Genomic DNA, 17444 nt, shown 5'->3' with positions numbered 1-17444 from the left:
ACCCTGCACTGCCAGCTTGCTGCCGGCATGCAGACCATCACTGGTTACAGTGAAAACGAACTGGCAGGATGCCAGTGGATTCACAGCTCTGGGACAGCAGGGGGAATTCCCTTTGCAGCAACTCCAGCCTTACAGACAGCAAGTTACTCCTACTACCATGCTTGCACCAAATTTATGCCTATTCTCGGAGCCTGCCATCTCTATCAATTTGTCAACCCTCTTCTATTCTACAACAGTCACTTGCTAATTAGGGCTGACCCAATAGTTTTACTGATGTGCTCCAGAGCCTTTAAGAAACCTTTCCCCATAGAGTGCTATTATCTTGAGCTCTAGGTTTTCATACCAGTTGAGATGGATACAGCTCTGAAGAGGTCTTTTCCAGTGTAGGACACCTCAGAGTGGGATTTCAAAAGCCAAAGATCTCTCTGACAAAGAGCCTGAGAATAGGCACAGTGAATCCTCATATTTCTTGTCATGCAAAAACAGAGACATAGGAAAGGGTTCTGCAGAAGTCAACTAAGTGTTAGCTCCACAAGCTCACTGGCCTCTCCTTTATCTCCCTGAGTTCTTGGTCTACTCAGCTTCTCTTCTGCTACACTGATTTTTAAAGCTCCCTAAATGATTCTGATGTGCAACCAACCAGTTATGGGAACCACTTATGTAGGTTCTAAAGAGAAGTAAACTATTTTGGTTATGAAACATTTCAATCAAAAAGATACATTTTCTTTTTATTAGCCATGAAGTAAAGCATCTTTCAAGTTAAATTACATTATATTATACTTATTACATGATACACAACCACTAAGTCAAGAAAAGACAAATATCATATTTCAATTAATTCGGTAAGGAGACATCAAAAATAAATCATGAAGGCCCTCTTCACCTTCTTCCCTAAGTCCCTAAATTTGTTTTTAAACCTGATATATCTTTTGTAAAACCAAAGGTACAGTTTTTTCTGTATTAGAGCTTTTTAAGATAATGATTATAAATGCAACTAATTTGAAGGAACAAGAAATAAACACTTTCACCTACTTGTTTCTAGCTCATTATCTCCTTTGTCATTAAGATGATAATGTTTGGGTATAAACTGCAGATACAATTTTAACATTTTCCATAATCTTGAGTTTTTTCAGTTTACATAATCAAAAAATCAATTCCAAATACACCTGTACATATCTTATAAAAATACATTTTAAAACAAGAATGGGAAGAATTCCAAATACTGGGTTAGTATTCCTCTGAAGGTGCGCTGGCATTACGAAGAGGCTTTGATTCCTCTATCTATTCGGATATTCTTCCACATCAGAGGAGAACATCAACTCTGGAAGAGAAATGAATAGATCATACTCAAAATAGTTTCCCAGGACCTCAACAAGTGTCTTTCAGTTTAGTTATAAACAGAACTTTAAAATAGTGACATAATAAACAATAACAGAAAGGCCTCAAGTACAAGTAAGAATTCTTGATAGTGAACTCTGATTTAAAAGGTGAGTTAATGACAAATGTACAAGTTTTGCATTTAAAATGTTTCAAAAAAAATTTTTTTTCAAGTTTTAAATGTATTGTTAACCCCTGAAAATTAAAACATATATAATGGAGATAACAACTCTCACCAGGAAATTTAAGTCACTTGGAAAATCCAGGATCATTAAACAGCTGAAATGACTAATTCTATAGAAATCATGAAAACCTAAAATGTAGGAGACAGATTTACATCTGTCTTAAATGTGTTATCCCATTTAATCACCATTACAGCCCTGTAAATGAAGTATTATCATCCCCACTTTATATTTACTTTTTTTATCCACATGCAAATAAGATGTTATATAATTCACATGGCCCTAAAAGACAGGATTCTGTATTTAGTAACTAAAGCAGTTTGTGATTTAGACTGAATACCGCACAAGCTTGCTAGATGTAGCTTCAATCCCAATTCAGTACAGAAAGTTACTAGTTGACATTTCTACATTAAACTATTAGCATATATACATAATTTATTAAAATATCAAGAAATATTTAAAAAAGAAAACCTTAAGAGTCTAATAAAGTCTTCTAATGTAAGTAGTAGATTTAAAAAAATCTTTTTTTAAATTACTTTACTTAAATTATAACATCTATTTAAAATTCTGGTGGGTTTTTCCCCCCATCATCATTTATCCCCACTATACCGGATTCCACCTACCCCTCTCCCCCACCCCGCAATCACCACACTGTTGTCTGTGTCGACAAGTTCTCTTATTTTTTTCTTTTTTGCTCAATCCCTCCACTGCCCCCACCCCCCCACCAGAGCCATCAGCCTGCCCTCTATCTATGAATCTGTATCTATTTTGCTTGTTAGTTCAGTTTGTTCATTTAATTCCACATATGAGTGAAATCATACGGTACTTGTCTTCCTCTGACTGGCTTATTTCACTTAGCATAATGTTCTCCAGGTTCATTCATGCTGTCTCAAAGTGTAAAACTGTCTTCCTTTTTATGGCCAAGTAGCATTCCACTGTGTAAATGTACCACAGCTATTTTATCCACTCATCTATTGACCTGAATGATTAAAACTATATTGAGTGAAAGAAAATAGCAAAATATATAAACCCTTTGAAAAAATTTTTTAAATACTTTACATATATTGAAAGAAATAAAACAACAGGATATTTAGTAAAGCCACATAAGAATGACACTACAAAAAGGTACATTCATAAATAAAAATCACAAGATTACATTTTTTGTCTTGGTTTTTACAAACAGAAATGTTGGGAAGGTTCTCAATTCTAAGATTTCTGAGACAGTTTGTAATTAGTTGATCAAATTGTAGTTAAGTGCTCAGGAGGTTCAACAATCAAGAGCATAATAATAATCAACATCCAGAAAGTATCACGGAGATTCAAGGGTGAAATTGTGGAACATCTGCCAATGAAATACAACCTGCACTACAAACACCACGCAGTTCCTAAAGCAGTGCTGAAGGACCAGCAGCTTGCTGATACGACTCCTCTCCTTCAGGGGTTCCAACAGGAGTCTGAGAACTAGAGACTGTAAATCTTACTTCACACTGGTCACACTATAGGTAAGATTACAAAACATTTATTAGACAAAAAAGGTTAAGAATTTATTCCATGCAGAAGAAGAGGTAAGAATAATTCACTTTAATATGCATCTGACAGAGGCTACATAGATGAAGCATGTTATTTCAAACTAAGTGATATTTTTATCTTGTGAGGTATATGATTGACCACTGTGCTGTATACCTGCAACTAATACAAAATAATTCTGAAAGTAAACTGTAATAAAAATAAAACAATGCCCAGCCAGGCGTGGCTCAGTGGCTGAGCACTGACCTAGGATCCAGACCATCAGGGTACGATTCCCGGTCAGGGCACATGCCCGGGTTGCGGGCTGCAGCCAATCAATGACTCTCTCATCATTGATGTTTCTGTCTCTCTCTCTCCCCTCTCTGAAATCAATAAAGATATATTTAAAAAAAACAAAAAACAAAAACAGAACATCTGGTGGCAATTTGTAGTTAACACAATATTAAAAATAATAAAAAAATAAAAATAAAACAATAAAGAGATACTTTGATTGGAAGGAGAACAGGAGAAATGAAGAGCAAAGACTTTCTATAAAATACTTGAAGGGTTAAAAAAAAAAACCCACCTCCTACATATGCACCAGGGCCACAGAGGGCCCTCATTTAGTACTCCGAGATTTCAGCTCTCCTAGATGCTCTTCCCTGCTTCTCTTGGTATTGTTTCACCACTTTAGTGTCACTCTTCTTGTGTTACTTTATTATAAATATGTCTTTGTTAGCACAATTTTATAAGCTATAGCCATTAAAAGGTTTCTGAAATCATTATAGAAGATTACATGGTATGCTTATACTATTTGTTCTTTAATACCTTCACTAAGATCCATGCTTGGCCTATAAGACAAAAAGAGCCAAGACAATCCAACCAGAATGGCCACCACCAGATTCACCATGATCCACGGCTGGAGAACCTGTTCCTCAATTCCTGCTGCCCTAAAGATACAGAAATACTCATTAGTAATGTCTTCATTTTTGTTCATATATCTAATTATGTCTATAAAATAGCAGTCCTCGTCTATAGGAATAACAAATAATGAAATAAAATATCATACCCTATAAGATAAAACCATACACATATCATAAATATATATCATGAGAACAAAGGGTCAAAGGATATTGAATTCTGACGAGATCTGCTTTGTACACTGATATAAATGGAAATTCTGTGTTGTCAACAAATTTGTCTAAGTTTCCCTTCCGACTACTATGATGCCACTTACTCTTCATGAAGTATCTTTCCTTTCTCTCTTTACCTCATGCCTCTTAGCCACTCTCTCTGCCGCTCTGAGTGTTGTGATCTAGATCTCAGCCGTCCTGTTAGCCTGATGGCTGGCGGCTGATCTGAGGAGGGTGACGCTCCCTAGTCTGCCCTCTCTCTAATATTGCTTGGTTGTCTGACTCTATCCCAGCCACTCAATTCCATCACTGTTCTGGGGTATTGGGCTCCGGATTGGGGGTGAGGATGCTGAGCTCTTTCAGTTCATCATGCAATGACATTTTAAAACCGTAAGTTAAGAAATTTAAAACAGATTTGTAAAAAAAAAGACATTTCATTAAAAATGCAGGTGTTTATAATAACAGTTATCCATTAACAAATGGAGTAGGTATTTTCTTGCCACAATTTTGTAGACAAAAACAAGGCCTTTATTATTTATAGATAAAAACATGTAAAAAATGGAAGAATTAGAATGGTACCATTACTCCCATTGCTACTGTTATTACCATTAACAACTGCAAATGCCATTGTGAATCTTACCAGAGGCTACCATTAACAGAAGAAGGTGTGTAAAGGTGGATTCTGTCACTTGTCATTTGCTGACTCAGAGATAGTATAAGAGCAGTAAAGTACACTGAGAAAAAGATAAAATGAAATTACTAATAGTGTATTTTTAACAGTCATATTTATTTTGAATTTATAGATTACTTTAAGGTAAAAAATCATCTGTACTTTAGGGAATGATAATATAAAAGAAATTCATTTGGTTAATCAATAGGCTGGATTATTTTTCAAGAACACACGTACAGAAAGGTCTTTTGAGATGCTCACTATTTCATCATTAGAACTGACTAGAACCTAGTAGACGTTTTAAGAAATTAAATAACTGACTATAGGTCCTAAAGCTAGTTTTGCTAATATTTTCATAACTTAGAAAATGTATTCCAAATTATCCAAAAGATAAAAAAATATTATTTGTTACTGAAATGCCATGCCAGCTCAGTCTGTTTACTGGCAGGTAGAAAATACAAAAGCTAAATATTACTTAATATAGAACAAATTAAACTTCTAAAAGTTACTAAGATCAACCTCTATTGAAAAATAATTTTATCAAAATTATGCCAACCATGTTTTTTAAATTACAAATTCTACTGAACATCTGTAATAACGTTTACAGGCAGCAGTAATATAAAATCATTTTAAAAATAAAATTAAACTTTTCCTCATTCAAAATTACAATGTAATTCAAGTATAGCACCGTTATCAAATTAAACTATTTACTCACAGAAAGATGCGAAAGCTGTTGGATCCAGGGCAAGAAAATTTCGGATTGCTACTGATGTTTTGGCAAAGTCAATCCTAAAAAATACAAAAGTCTCTTGTCAGAATGCCACTGTAAACTTCTTACAAAACTGTATTCTCTTGACTATAGTTTTTCCTTCTCTATTCTAATGCTACCCCATTTATTGTCTCTTACTAAGCCTTAAGTAGCTACAGTAGGGTCTCTGCAGATGTGATTAAGTTAAGATAAGGCCATTAGAATGGACCAAAATCCAATATGACCAATGTCCTTATAAGAGAAGAGACAGAGACATAGAGACACACAGAAAGACTGCCATGTGACAACAGGAGGCAGACACTGGAGTGATGATTCTACAAGCCAAGGAATGCCAAGGATTGCCAGCAACCACTGGAAGCTAGGAGAAAGGCATGGAATAGAGCCCTCCAAAATGGAACCAACCTTGCTGATACCTTGATTTCAGACTTATAGCCTCCAGGACTGTGAGAGAATAAATTCCTATTGTTTTAACCCACACAGTTTGTTGTACTTTGTTACAGCAGCCCTAGGAAAGTGATAAAATATCCAGACTCTCTTCTATACCTGAATCAAATTATTTGGAAGGTTATATTTGGAACTTTTTGAATTGATTATATTTGGAAGAAATTTTAGACTTAGAGTTGATGCTGAAATGAGTTAAGACTTTTGGGTGTGTGTTTTTTCCACAGTATGCTCACTTCCCACTCTCCTCCACCTTAAAAAAACACCACCACACTGGCCTAAAAAAATGAAAATAATTCTATTTTGAAAACTGTCATAGTCAGTGACACATTTTGCTCAACATTTCCCCCCAAAAGGAAAGTTAGAAGGATGTATAGTCATAACAGTCTTACCTGTCAAAAGTTGAAACTGTACTTAGAGTCAAAAGCAAGTAGAGAAGACTCTGGAATGGATATGCTAATGTCTTGTATTGTTGCAGAAGGTTTGAGAGGTTAGAAAGTTGATCTCCTGCTAGAACATATATCACAATAATATTCCACACAGCACAGCCAGCCAAGAAGCCATTAGAAAAGAGACCAACCATCCTGAATGGAAAAGGGTTTAATTATTATACATGAATTACTAAAAAAGTAAAAAGCTAAAATATTTTAAAAATCTATCCACATATAAGAATAAAATTCAACATTTCATAAAAAATAAAAGCAAGCTTTTCCTTTTTTTTTTTTAACTACATGCAAGGCAGATTATTTAAGTGTTGAACAATCAACACTTTTTTTTTAAAATATCTGCTTCCAGAAAAGTCCAACAAAAGCAGTCACCTGAAAGCCCGGTGCACTGAAAGTGCAACATCTCTGGTCGTCCAGGAAGGCTTCATGTCCATTGACATGTCTATATTCTCTGTGGTCTTTATCAACTCTGAACGATCAGTGGCCTGGAATCGCCCTAAGAACATATCACATAATTATTAACTAATAAGAGAGAACCCTGACAGTCTTTTTTATTTTATTATTCCATACTTAGGAACCCTTAGAAGGAGTATGTCCATGTGCTTTCTTCTCAAACCAAAACAGATGTTGAAGCAAGTTATGGAAATTGATTATATTTAATGAAATGAAATAATGAATTTCCAACTAAGAAAAAAGTCTAAAGACCTTTTAGATGACAAAGTCTAATATAGTCTAATTTAGAGATTTTAGAAGTACTAAAGTTTAAATGTCAACACTATAAAGTTAAGTCAATATTTGAAAACACTTTACATTTCTTAGGAAAAGATACCAATGTATGTAGCAAGGGACATGCTCTAGATGACAAAAAAGAAATGGATCGTTTCATAAACTTCTTCTAAGAAGACTCCTGTGAAAGTCTTAATTCAAGTGTCAGCACTGCAACACTGTGTGAACAGAGTTTTATCCCCTTACTGTTGACAAGGAGGCCCCTTCTCATGTCTACCAATCCACAAACAGACCTCGGGCAGCAGGAAAGTTTCCATTTCTTTCTTTCTTTTTTAGTATATCTTTTATTGATTTCAGAGAGAGGAAGGGGGAGGGAGAGAGAGAGAAAGGGAAATATCAATGATGAGAGAGTCGTCATTGATTGGCTGCCTCCTGCACGCACCATACAGGGGATCGAGCCCACAACCTGAGCAGCATGTGCCCTGACTGGCAATCGAATCGCGATCGCCTGGATCCCAGGTCGATGTTCAACTGCTGAGCCACGCCTGGCCAAGCAGAAAAGTTCCATTTCAATCTTGCTTCCAAACCTGGCTGCCAGGTACTTTGGAGAACAAAAGACAGAGGTGCATCACCTAATATTTCCCCAAAAAAGACAACTTTTGGAAAGACAACTAGCATTTTTTAAGGTCAGTTACTCTATTAGGGAAGTCTCTGTGCTAAGGGAAGCCAGAATAAAAATGATTGAGTGATACTGCTTGAAAATAGCTTGAAGTAAATTAAATTGCCGCAGGTATACCCATTAAAGCAGTTGACTAGCAGTCATGAAACTGAGTCCAAGTTCTGCACTAACCAGCTATGAGACCCTGGATAGGTCAGCCTCTCTAGATCACAGGTTTCTCACTGGTGAAGGTCCCTTAGATGGGATATTACAGAACCACGTTTTAAAACAACTTCTGTAAAATCTAAATTGTAAATTTTAAAAGCTAATCTTTATGCTTCAAATGAGTTCTTTAGGTAGCATATTCACAGCATATCCATGGGAGGAACATATGGTTATGATCATGCTTTTGGTAAGTTTTTCTTAAAACACTGCAAATGCAGTCTTATAACCAACCAGTGGACACTACACAACATCAGAACTGTTTTCCCAAAGAACATACAGTTACAATGTTGTGTTTCTTATTTAATATGGTAATACCATCATGTATGTTCTTCATTTATTTTTAATTATAGAATTTATATCATTACCTGCCCCACCACCAGCACCACCACCAATTGCAGAAAACTGGTAAAATACAACAAAGAATAAAGAAATGGGTGAAGGGTAAGGGGAGATTTTAAAAATTACCCCAAATCCCATTACCCAGAAACAATCAGCATTAATATTTTGGTGTATTAACTTCTAGTCTTTTGTACTGTGTATTCTGTCATTGAGATCAAACTATATGTGTGTGTATGTTTATTTTTCATTAGAATCTTTCCAAGAAATATAAAACTCTTCCTAAACATTATTTTTAATGATGCAGATTTTATTGTATAGATAAAGCATGCCTTACAGAAATCATTCCCCTGCTCTTTTATATTTAGGTTATTTCCAGTTTTTTGTTCTCATGAAACAGTGTGATGATTAGCTTTGTGTATAAATTTTTGTCCATGTTTTTGCTTATTTCCTTACTTTAGATTTACAGAAGTATAGTTCCTAGATCAAAGGATATCCTTATGAACTTCTTAAAGATCTCATGTTCCATAACAAGGAACTACTTACGGCTTTTTTCCACAAACACTTTGCCTACAGGCTGGCTAACGCCAGTGGGTGCAGTGAACACAGACTGTTGTTCTGGACTCCTTTGCTCATCAGTAATTATGTCTTCATCTTCTACTCCTAGCTCATTGGCATACTGCAATTCTGCTGGCCGGGCTTTCCTATAATCGGAGAATGTAAGAAAAATGGATGATTAGTAAATTTTTACAGACCCACACAAGGAGGTGCCTGTGAGTAGAATGAAAAGAGCCCTGGACTTTGAGTGGAGAAATTTGGATTTTACTCAAATAGATCAGTTATTAACTGTTAGGTGCAGAAGTCGCCTATATTTCTGTGGGCCTCAGTTTTCTCCTCTGGACAATGTAGTGACTAAACTAGATTTTTAAGGTTCTTTCCAGACTTAAAATTTCATCATTTTATACAGACACTGATTACCATTTATAGGGTCACGTCTAAATACAAATAATAGTGTTATATAACTTCCAGTGTATTACTTTAAAGTATGCCATTCTATTTTATCTGACAATTTCCTATGCCAAAATACACATCATTCTTAATTATCGCTGAAATAATCATAATTTGAATTCTGTTAACATGAGACAATAATAGCCTATTTTATTAATATTACCTTTAATTTTTAATATCTTGAATATGTAGTTTTTTGCTACTTATATAAAATCTTCTATTTGTGTGTCTCTTTTTTAGAGACAGCTCCTAAAAATTTTTATTCAAGTACTATATTTTACTTTTCGCAGTCATCTACACTTTTCAAATTTATCACTAGGTTGGTTTAACTGATATTTTTGTAATACTACTTATCCCAGAAATATACAACTACAAGTACTTATAAGATTTAATCAGAAGCTCTGAATTAAGCATCAGAGTATTCCTGAAGGATATTTAGAAGAACAAATAAATTCTTACTTTGTCTTCCTTCGAGGTTTTTGAATAACAGGCTCCTCAGCTGGCTCCACATTGATACCATTTTCATTTCGAAATAAAGATGGACTAGGTGTCTTCTGGGTGAAGGCAGTCTCCAATTCTGAAAAAAAAAAAAATATATATATATATATATATATAGATTAAATTTTCGAATTATTATAATGTAAAAAGAAAAGTAAGGTACAGGACTTTTGTAATATAAGAGAACCTTAAAATTTTTAATTGGGCAAACTTTTTTTAGCATTTAATTTTAAAAATTTTACACTCTAAACATGTAATGAAATATTTGAAATTGCAATGCCAAAAATATGGGGGAAAAATTATGTAAATCAACAGAGACACACACAGGAAAATGTGAAGATAGGCACATAATGACGTTATGCTGTCATAAGCCAAGGACTGCTAAGAACTACCAGGAGCTAGAAGAGGCAAAGATGGATTCTTGCCTAGAGCCTTCAGAGGGAGCATGGCCCTGTGCACACCCTGCTTTTGAACTTCTATCCTCCAGAACTGTCAGAGACTAAATTTCTATTGTTACAAGTCAATCAGTTTGTGGCAATCTGTTAAGGCAGCCCTAAAAATTAATATAACATAGTTTACAAAATGGGATCCTCTGATACATACTATTTTATAACCTTTGGTTTTGACTCAACAATATATTACTGATGGTTTTCCATGTCACAATATCACAACTGTCATTGTGATATTTAACAATTCAGTTAATGAGCACTTGGTTTCTATTAAATGGATAAAATGTTTTATTTAGCCAATATCACATTGTTAAATGTTTGGTATTACCAGTTTCTACTCTTCTAAATAATATTGCCATTAACATCCTTTAATTACTGTAGCTGTAGCTGTTGTTACTTCTACTCCTATAAGTTTGAACAGGCCTTATTATATTATTGTTAACAGAGAACCTATCCTTTCCCCACTAATCTCAAATGTCCATTTTATCATATACTAAATTCTTATACACGTCAAAATCTAAACTTTCTATTTTAGTCCTGAATTTGTACCACTTCCCTCAAAATCTACACACACATGATCAAAAGAGACCCTCTAAAGTGTTCTTGACTTAACCCACTAGAATTATCACAGTGATAAAAATTTTAAGAAAAAAAAAAAAGTGATATGGGTGGGGAAAAAATGGGAACAGACAGGTTTTTATTCATACACCCAAAATCACAACTGCTATCACAACGTGACCTTGGCTGTTTTTACACACCAAGAGGTACCCTTGTCTTCTTCTGTCTTCTTTGAACAGGAGCTTGTGGATGCTCTATGGGTTCGTTGGTTGGTGGCTCGCTGCTCTCAGATGGCTTATGAATAGCAGTCTGAACAAGACCTTCCAAAGAAGCACCTGCTACAGAAATACAGAGTGAAAAAAATAGGATGACTTGAGCAGAGACCACTGAGTCTTAAAAAGATGAGAAAAGAGGGAACTGGAATTTTTCCTATATAACCACTCCTTCTACTACAGAACCAATCTTCGTTTTCTTCCTCCTCACCTATAACTTTGGATTTTAAATTGAGAAAAGAAATAAATAAGGGAACAGGAAGAATGAAAAAGAAAAAAGGGAGGTCAGGAAAAAGAACAAAAGAAGGAGAGGAGAATTTGCTTCAGAATTTTCAACGAGGTAAAAACATAATGGAAACTGTTGCCACAGAGAACTCTCTTATTTGTCTTATGCCTTAAGAATTATTAGCTTCTGTATAGTTTAGTACCTTCTCTAGGAAATTAACACATGATAACGTCATCATGGATAATTGGAGTTAACAGATAATTTATAAATCTTTTCATTTGGTCATTCATTTTAATTTTTCCCCTCATCAAGTCTTTGAACAGATTTTGACACATTTCTGCATATTTGAATTTTACTTGAATGTAGATTCCCTTGCCCATCTTCTTCACAAAAGAAGGAATATAAATATTTTAATAAACAAATAAAAATATGCTTAACCTCATTAGTATTCAGAAAAATGAAAACTAAAATAAGCACTTTCTGCCCACTAGATTGACAAAAAAAAACCAAGAAATTAAAAGACTGATATTATCCAATGTGGTCAGGGACTTAGTGAATGTGACACTCAAACTCTGTTGGTGGCGATAAAATAACTAAATCTTCCTTGAAGGCAATTTAGCAGAATCGTATCATATTACTAATGCACAGGTCCTCTGCGTAGCAATTTCACTGCTAGCAATCCATCGTCTGGAAACAGCTCTCCTTCCCTGCCACCCACTATTTCAGAACTGCAAAACTGCAGAAGTGAAAAATCTGAAATAACCTAAATGAGTTTTAATAAAAGCCTAGCAACATGTCCCCCTTTCTGTCTAGAGCACTGCATTTTTGTCTTCTCTGTTTTACAAGAAAGAAGCGCTGAGAGCTGGGACAGAAACGTTCCTCTGCTCTAAACTGTCCTTACTGTATTCTCCACCCGTGGCCTTCCTAAGTCCAGATGTACGTCTATATTCAACTCTGAGTGTATTTCTAGAGCCTTCAGTGTCTTTATGAATCCAAGTCTCTTTGCATCTCTTTTCTCTTTGTTTCGTCTCTACTTGTCTCTTTCTATGTATGCATCCATCTCCATTTCTTCCTTTCTCTCTAACCAGTCCTCCATTTGCTAGGGAATCAATGATAAGCCAAAGTAAGTTTCTGACCAGGTGTAAGGTACGATCAGCTATGGGCTTTAAGAAGCTCATCCAGCAGTGGTAGACAGGACTAGAGCGAAGGAAAGCTAGAAGCACAATGTTGGAGGCTAATCCAATAGCTCAGGTGAGAAGTGGAGAGGAGCTAAACTACCTACAGTTATGACAGCGGAAATGAAAGGGAAAAGAGACATAAAAGATGCCATAGAAAAAGCAAGCAATGGGACCAGTTAGAGTGGACACTGAGGTTTCCAGCCTGAGTGACTGGGAGAGTGGTGGGTTCCATTAACAGAAATTTGTGAGAAATAAAAATGGATTTATTTCTGAAGGTGAAAAATTCCGGATGTGGGAGTCTGAGTTACTCACCGAACGCCCAGGATTATTACTGGATAACTAAAACAAAAAGGAGCTCATAGAACTTGCTCATTATTGGAGCTTTAATACCTGGATGGCACGGCCCTGCCTTCAGACTTGTGCTCTGATATAGAGATTCTCGAACTGAAATGAGAGATCCAAGAACCTTGTGTCTCTATTATCCGGTATCCTGTTCAAGGGTCTGGAATCAATCATAGCTTAAGACAGCTACAGTGTCTAGGGATAAAAGAACCCTAAGAGTCCAAGAATGCAGCGGAAGTAAGAGTACTGGCGGCACAACCTTTTATTTCATGAATCCTTCTGGAGACCCCTCAGATTGCCCACTGCCGCGTCCCTCACTGCCACCAGGAATCCCACTGCTCCAGTGACCTCGATTCTACCCTCAGTACAACAGTGACTTGGCTCGGCAGGGGCCTTGTCTCTCCTTGATCTGTGATGTTTATCATGCCTGAGGTCCTGGAAAAACTTATGGTTCCACACAACAAAGAACAACTTCTCACCTAGCATGGCTTTTGTTCTCGGCTTCTTTTTCTTAGGACGACTAAGTGGAATATCATCTATAAAACAAAAAGAACAGAAAAGGCTGCCTAAAATTCTATGCAGGGAATAGTCAAAGGGGACTTTTAATAGGGAAGACCTCTCCCTCTCTTCTCTGTGGCCAGCCAACATCTACACATTAGGGGAAGAAGCTAAGAAATTGACAAAGTCAAAGAGAGCCCATAGTGCGGTACCAAGGGCTCACTGCTGGTCAGTAATGTTAGAAACTGACACAGAAAGTGCGCTCACCAAATATTCATCTGATCCCCAACATTTTCCAGCCCCTAGCACTTAGGTGTGGCCTATGATTGGTTCTGACCAACAGGCTCTGAGAGAAGTATCTCTCTCACAGAGCCAGTGAGAAACCCTCTAGCTTTCTCTTCCCTTGCTGTGGCAACTGAGGAAACCTCGTATTAAGATGGAAAAACCAGCCCGGCTGGTGTGGCTCAGAGGCTGAGCGTCAACCAGTGAACTAGGAGATCGTGGTTCAATTCCCGGTCAGGGCACGTGCCCGGGTTGTCAGCCTGATCCCCAGCAGGGGGTGTGCAGGAGGCAGCCGATCAATGACTGTGTCATTGATGTTTCTTTCTCTCTCTCTCCCTCTCCTTTCCTCTCTCTGAAATCAATAAAAACATATTTTTTTAAAAAAATGGCAAAACCACAGGATGGAAGTAGACTTATCACTACATTATTAGTGAACAGGTAGTGAAAGGCAAATGTCCTGATTTATTGCCACAGTGGACTTTGCGTTAACCAGAAATAACCCTACATGATATTAAGTCACTGAGATTTGGGGGTTAGTGTAGCATGACCCCGTCTATCCTGACTAATTGAGACAAAGGAAGATACAGTCCCTAATACAGAGCTATAAACTAGCCGGAGTTATGATCTGGGTGACTCCATTCAGGAATGAGTGCTTTTATATTTGCAAGGTCAAACATCAACCATATAACTAGTGTTATTTATCAACCATCATTTAAAAACGGCAGCCATAGATTATTACGATAAAGAGATATTGTAGTATTATAAATTATATTGTAGTATTATAGATATTGTAGTATTGTAGATATTGTAGTATTATAAATTATACCATTCAGATTCAATTTTAAGAGAAACAATAACAAATTAAACTTTTGAACATCCAATAATATTCAGAAAGTTTTACATTAACAGTGAACTAACTCACCTTGAATAACACTTTACATGACACCGACCAAATTTAATCAGGACAAAGACAAAAAAAGAAACTCTATTAATTAGAAATCTATTATATTGTCAGACTGAAAAATGACTTAAATCATTACAGCTTTAAAATAAAATTAGCTTTCACATAAAGTCTGCTAGTTTACAAACTAGCTTATTTACAAATAATAAGCTATTTAATAAAACTGCTAATAAAATAACCACAATATTTTCTGAATCTACATATACATATTCCTTACTATCTATTAATAAAGTGGATTAAACAGATTAAGAACTCTTATTTTGTCACTGATTATAATAAGCTTAAACTCTGAGGAAACTATTCTAGGAAACAAAAGGAGGTCAGAATTCTGATAAACAAGACACTGAAAATTTCAGAATGGATCCATTATCCTACCACGTTGACATTCAGGCTTTGAAACATAACATTTAATTATAACTGTTACCCTAACGATTCAGGGATTTTTCACCTTTAAACCGTTAAGAAGCGTTTTCCTAAAAACTTCAAGAAATCTTTTGAATTACTGTATAGTTTTTGCAATGGTAGTCAATTTTTCACTTTACTCATTTTGCATTTTTAAAACTCAATAAAATTACTGTAAACTACTTTTACCTTGGCACAGGTGGAAGGGCTCGTGGAGGGCGCTATGGGAAAAAGAAAGTTACTTGTAAGTAAAATCCTGCAGCATCCTTACTTCATATATTTCAAACGGTTTGATTGCTGTTCATCAGTGAAAGCCAGGAGGTACTGACGAGAACCAAACGGGCAGTATTTAAATTCTGTCTACCTACTCTAAATTTCACATAAGACCCCTTCCTTTTTATCTACAAGCAAGGCCCTGTTCTAAGCACTAGGAATACATTAATGAACAAAACAGACAGATCCTGCTTTCATGGAACTTTACACTCTAGCGGTTAAGTGTTAGCAGATAACGTTGACATATATACAGTAGTAAATGAGGTGGGATGGGGGCTGCTAGTTTAGCCAGGGAAAGTCTCTCTGACACCTGAGCTGAGACCTGAGTGAGCAAGGAGCCTACGTTTTTGACCAAGGGAAGCAGATACAAAAGCCTCTGGGGAAGCCCGGGCGTGGAGCGGTCCCGGTACAAGGCCAGCAGGGCTGCAGCCGCACCGAGGAGAGGCGGGCAGGCGCCGGTTAACCGGGCTCCTGAAGGTGGAGGGGAGGAACCTAGATTTTGTTTTAACTCAGTAGGAAGCCACTGGAGGTTTTAAGCCACACAGTCACATGCTTTTTGAAAAGATCCCTCTAAATACAGGATGAACAATGCATTTTAGGACAGAAAGAATAGGGGAGGGGGAAACCCTTATAAATGCTGCTTTACATGAATGAGAAGAGCTGTATCTGTAGTTCAGAGTGATTATCCTTAAGAAGCACCCTGGAATCTTTCCACGTAAAATGCTAACAGGAATGCCTACAAGTCAGGTCACCGGTCCGAGTCCCTCACGCTGCTGGCAGAGAACCGACTCACGGGTGACCGCGCAGGCTCCTGCAGCTGGCGCGGCAGCGGGCCCACCTCCACCCGCTCAGCTGACCGGCGTATTAATGCAAGCGGCACGCGACCAAGGCAAGGCGGCCGCGTCCACACTATCCAGGGCCCGGAATTACAACCGGAATGACCACGGTCGCACGAAGGCGCTTTTGTTCTAAAGACGCCAGGAGCGGCGTTCCAGCCACGGCTCAGTGCGCACAGCTCCGCATTTCAAAAGTCCCGCAAAAATGACGTGCCACCCACGCACAAACCCAACCTTTCCGCCTCTAAAGCAGGGCGGGTCAGCAGGATTCAGAAGCCAAGCAAATGAAAAGCATCTCAGGGTGGCTCACCGCCTGCGTGCGTCCCATTCCTCCCACGGTCGCGGGCGGCCGCCCGCCCGCAGCCCCTCCCCCAGCCCGGCACCGCGCGCGCAGGCGCACTGCGCCCTGGCGGGGTCGCCTCGGGCGCTCGGGCCCGCAGCCCCGGCCGCGCGGGGGGCGCGAGTGGGGGACCCCGGGGCCAGGCCGGGCCTTTCCGGCCTATCGATGCCGGAAACGGGGCGGCGAGTCGGGGCCGACGAGTCCGAAGAGAGACTCCGGCGGGGTGGGGCGGCAATCACGGTTCTCCCCACGGTTTCCCAAGCGATCTACTCGAGAAACAGGAGAGAAGGCGGTGATTCAACGTGCCCACTGGCAAAGCGCGCCCCCCTTCCCCGCGGCTTCACGCCCTCGGCGGGAGTCAGCAGGCGGGCCTCGCAGGCCGCCCCAAACCCCGCGGCCCGCGGCGGCGCCTGAGGCGTCGTCACGGCAACACGCCCCCTCGGGCCGGGGAACTTCACGGGTTCGGGTCCGGCGTTGGGAAAACTTCCAGCCCCCGCCCCGGTCCAACCCCGTGGGCGCCGAGGGGGTTGCAGCGCCCCCCGCCCCCGGGCTCTCCCCTCCGGCCCCAGAGCGCTGGCGGCGGCCCGCCCAGGGGGAGCTGCGGCGCTGGGGCAGCCTCCTCCCAGCCCCCCGCTCACCGGGTGGTCCTCCAGCCCGAGCCCCGAGTCGGCCCTCATGGCGCCCTCCCTGCGGGGCTCCCTTGGCTCAACCGCCGCGGGCCCGAGCCCGGTTCCCCCGACGCCGCGGCCTCCGGCCCCGCGGGAGGCGGGAGCTTCGCGGCTCCTGACTAGGCCGCCGCCCCCGGGCCGGGTCTCGGCCGCCTCCGCGCCACTGGAGTTCCCGGGCTCGGGA

General features: G+C 39.0%; 1 protein-coding gene across 1 annotated transcript; it reads right to left on the bottom strand.

Annotated features, from left to right (window-relative positions):
- Nucleotides 1-711: 711 nt before the first annotated feature.
- TMEM237 (transmembrane protein 237) lies at nt 712-15419 on the bottom strand. The gene is given in 13 exon segments (XM_087819979.1): nt 712-1283; nt 1285-1321; nt 3894-4015; nt 4839-4932; nt 5584-5657; nt 6471-6662; nt 6897-7020; nt 9016-9173; nt 9937-10054; nt 11183-11320; nt 13480-13536; nt 15333-15364; nt 15415-15419. Coding segments are annotated over 13 exon segments (1179 nt in total). The 3' UTR covers nt 712-1255.
- Nucleotides 15420-17444: the final 2025 nt, after the last annotated feature.

This window comes from Miniopterus natalensis, chromosome 8 (assembly GCF_054644295.1).
Source record: "Miniopterus natalensis isolate mMinNat1 chromosome 8, mMinNat1.hap1, whole genome shotgun sequence".
NCBI classification, from domain to species: Eukaryota; Metazoa; Chordata; class Mammalia; order Chiroptera; family Miniopteridae; genus Miniopterus; species Miniopterus natalensis.
Note: the sequence above shows the minus strand (reverse complement) of the source record. Positions and strands in the feature narration are given on the sequence as shown.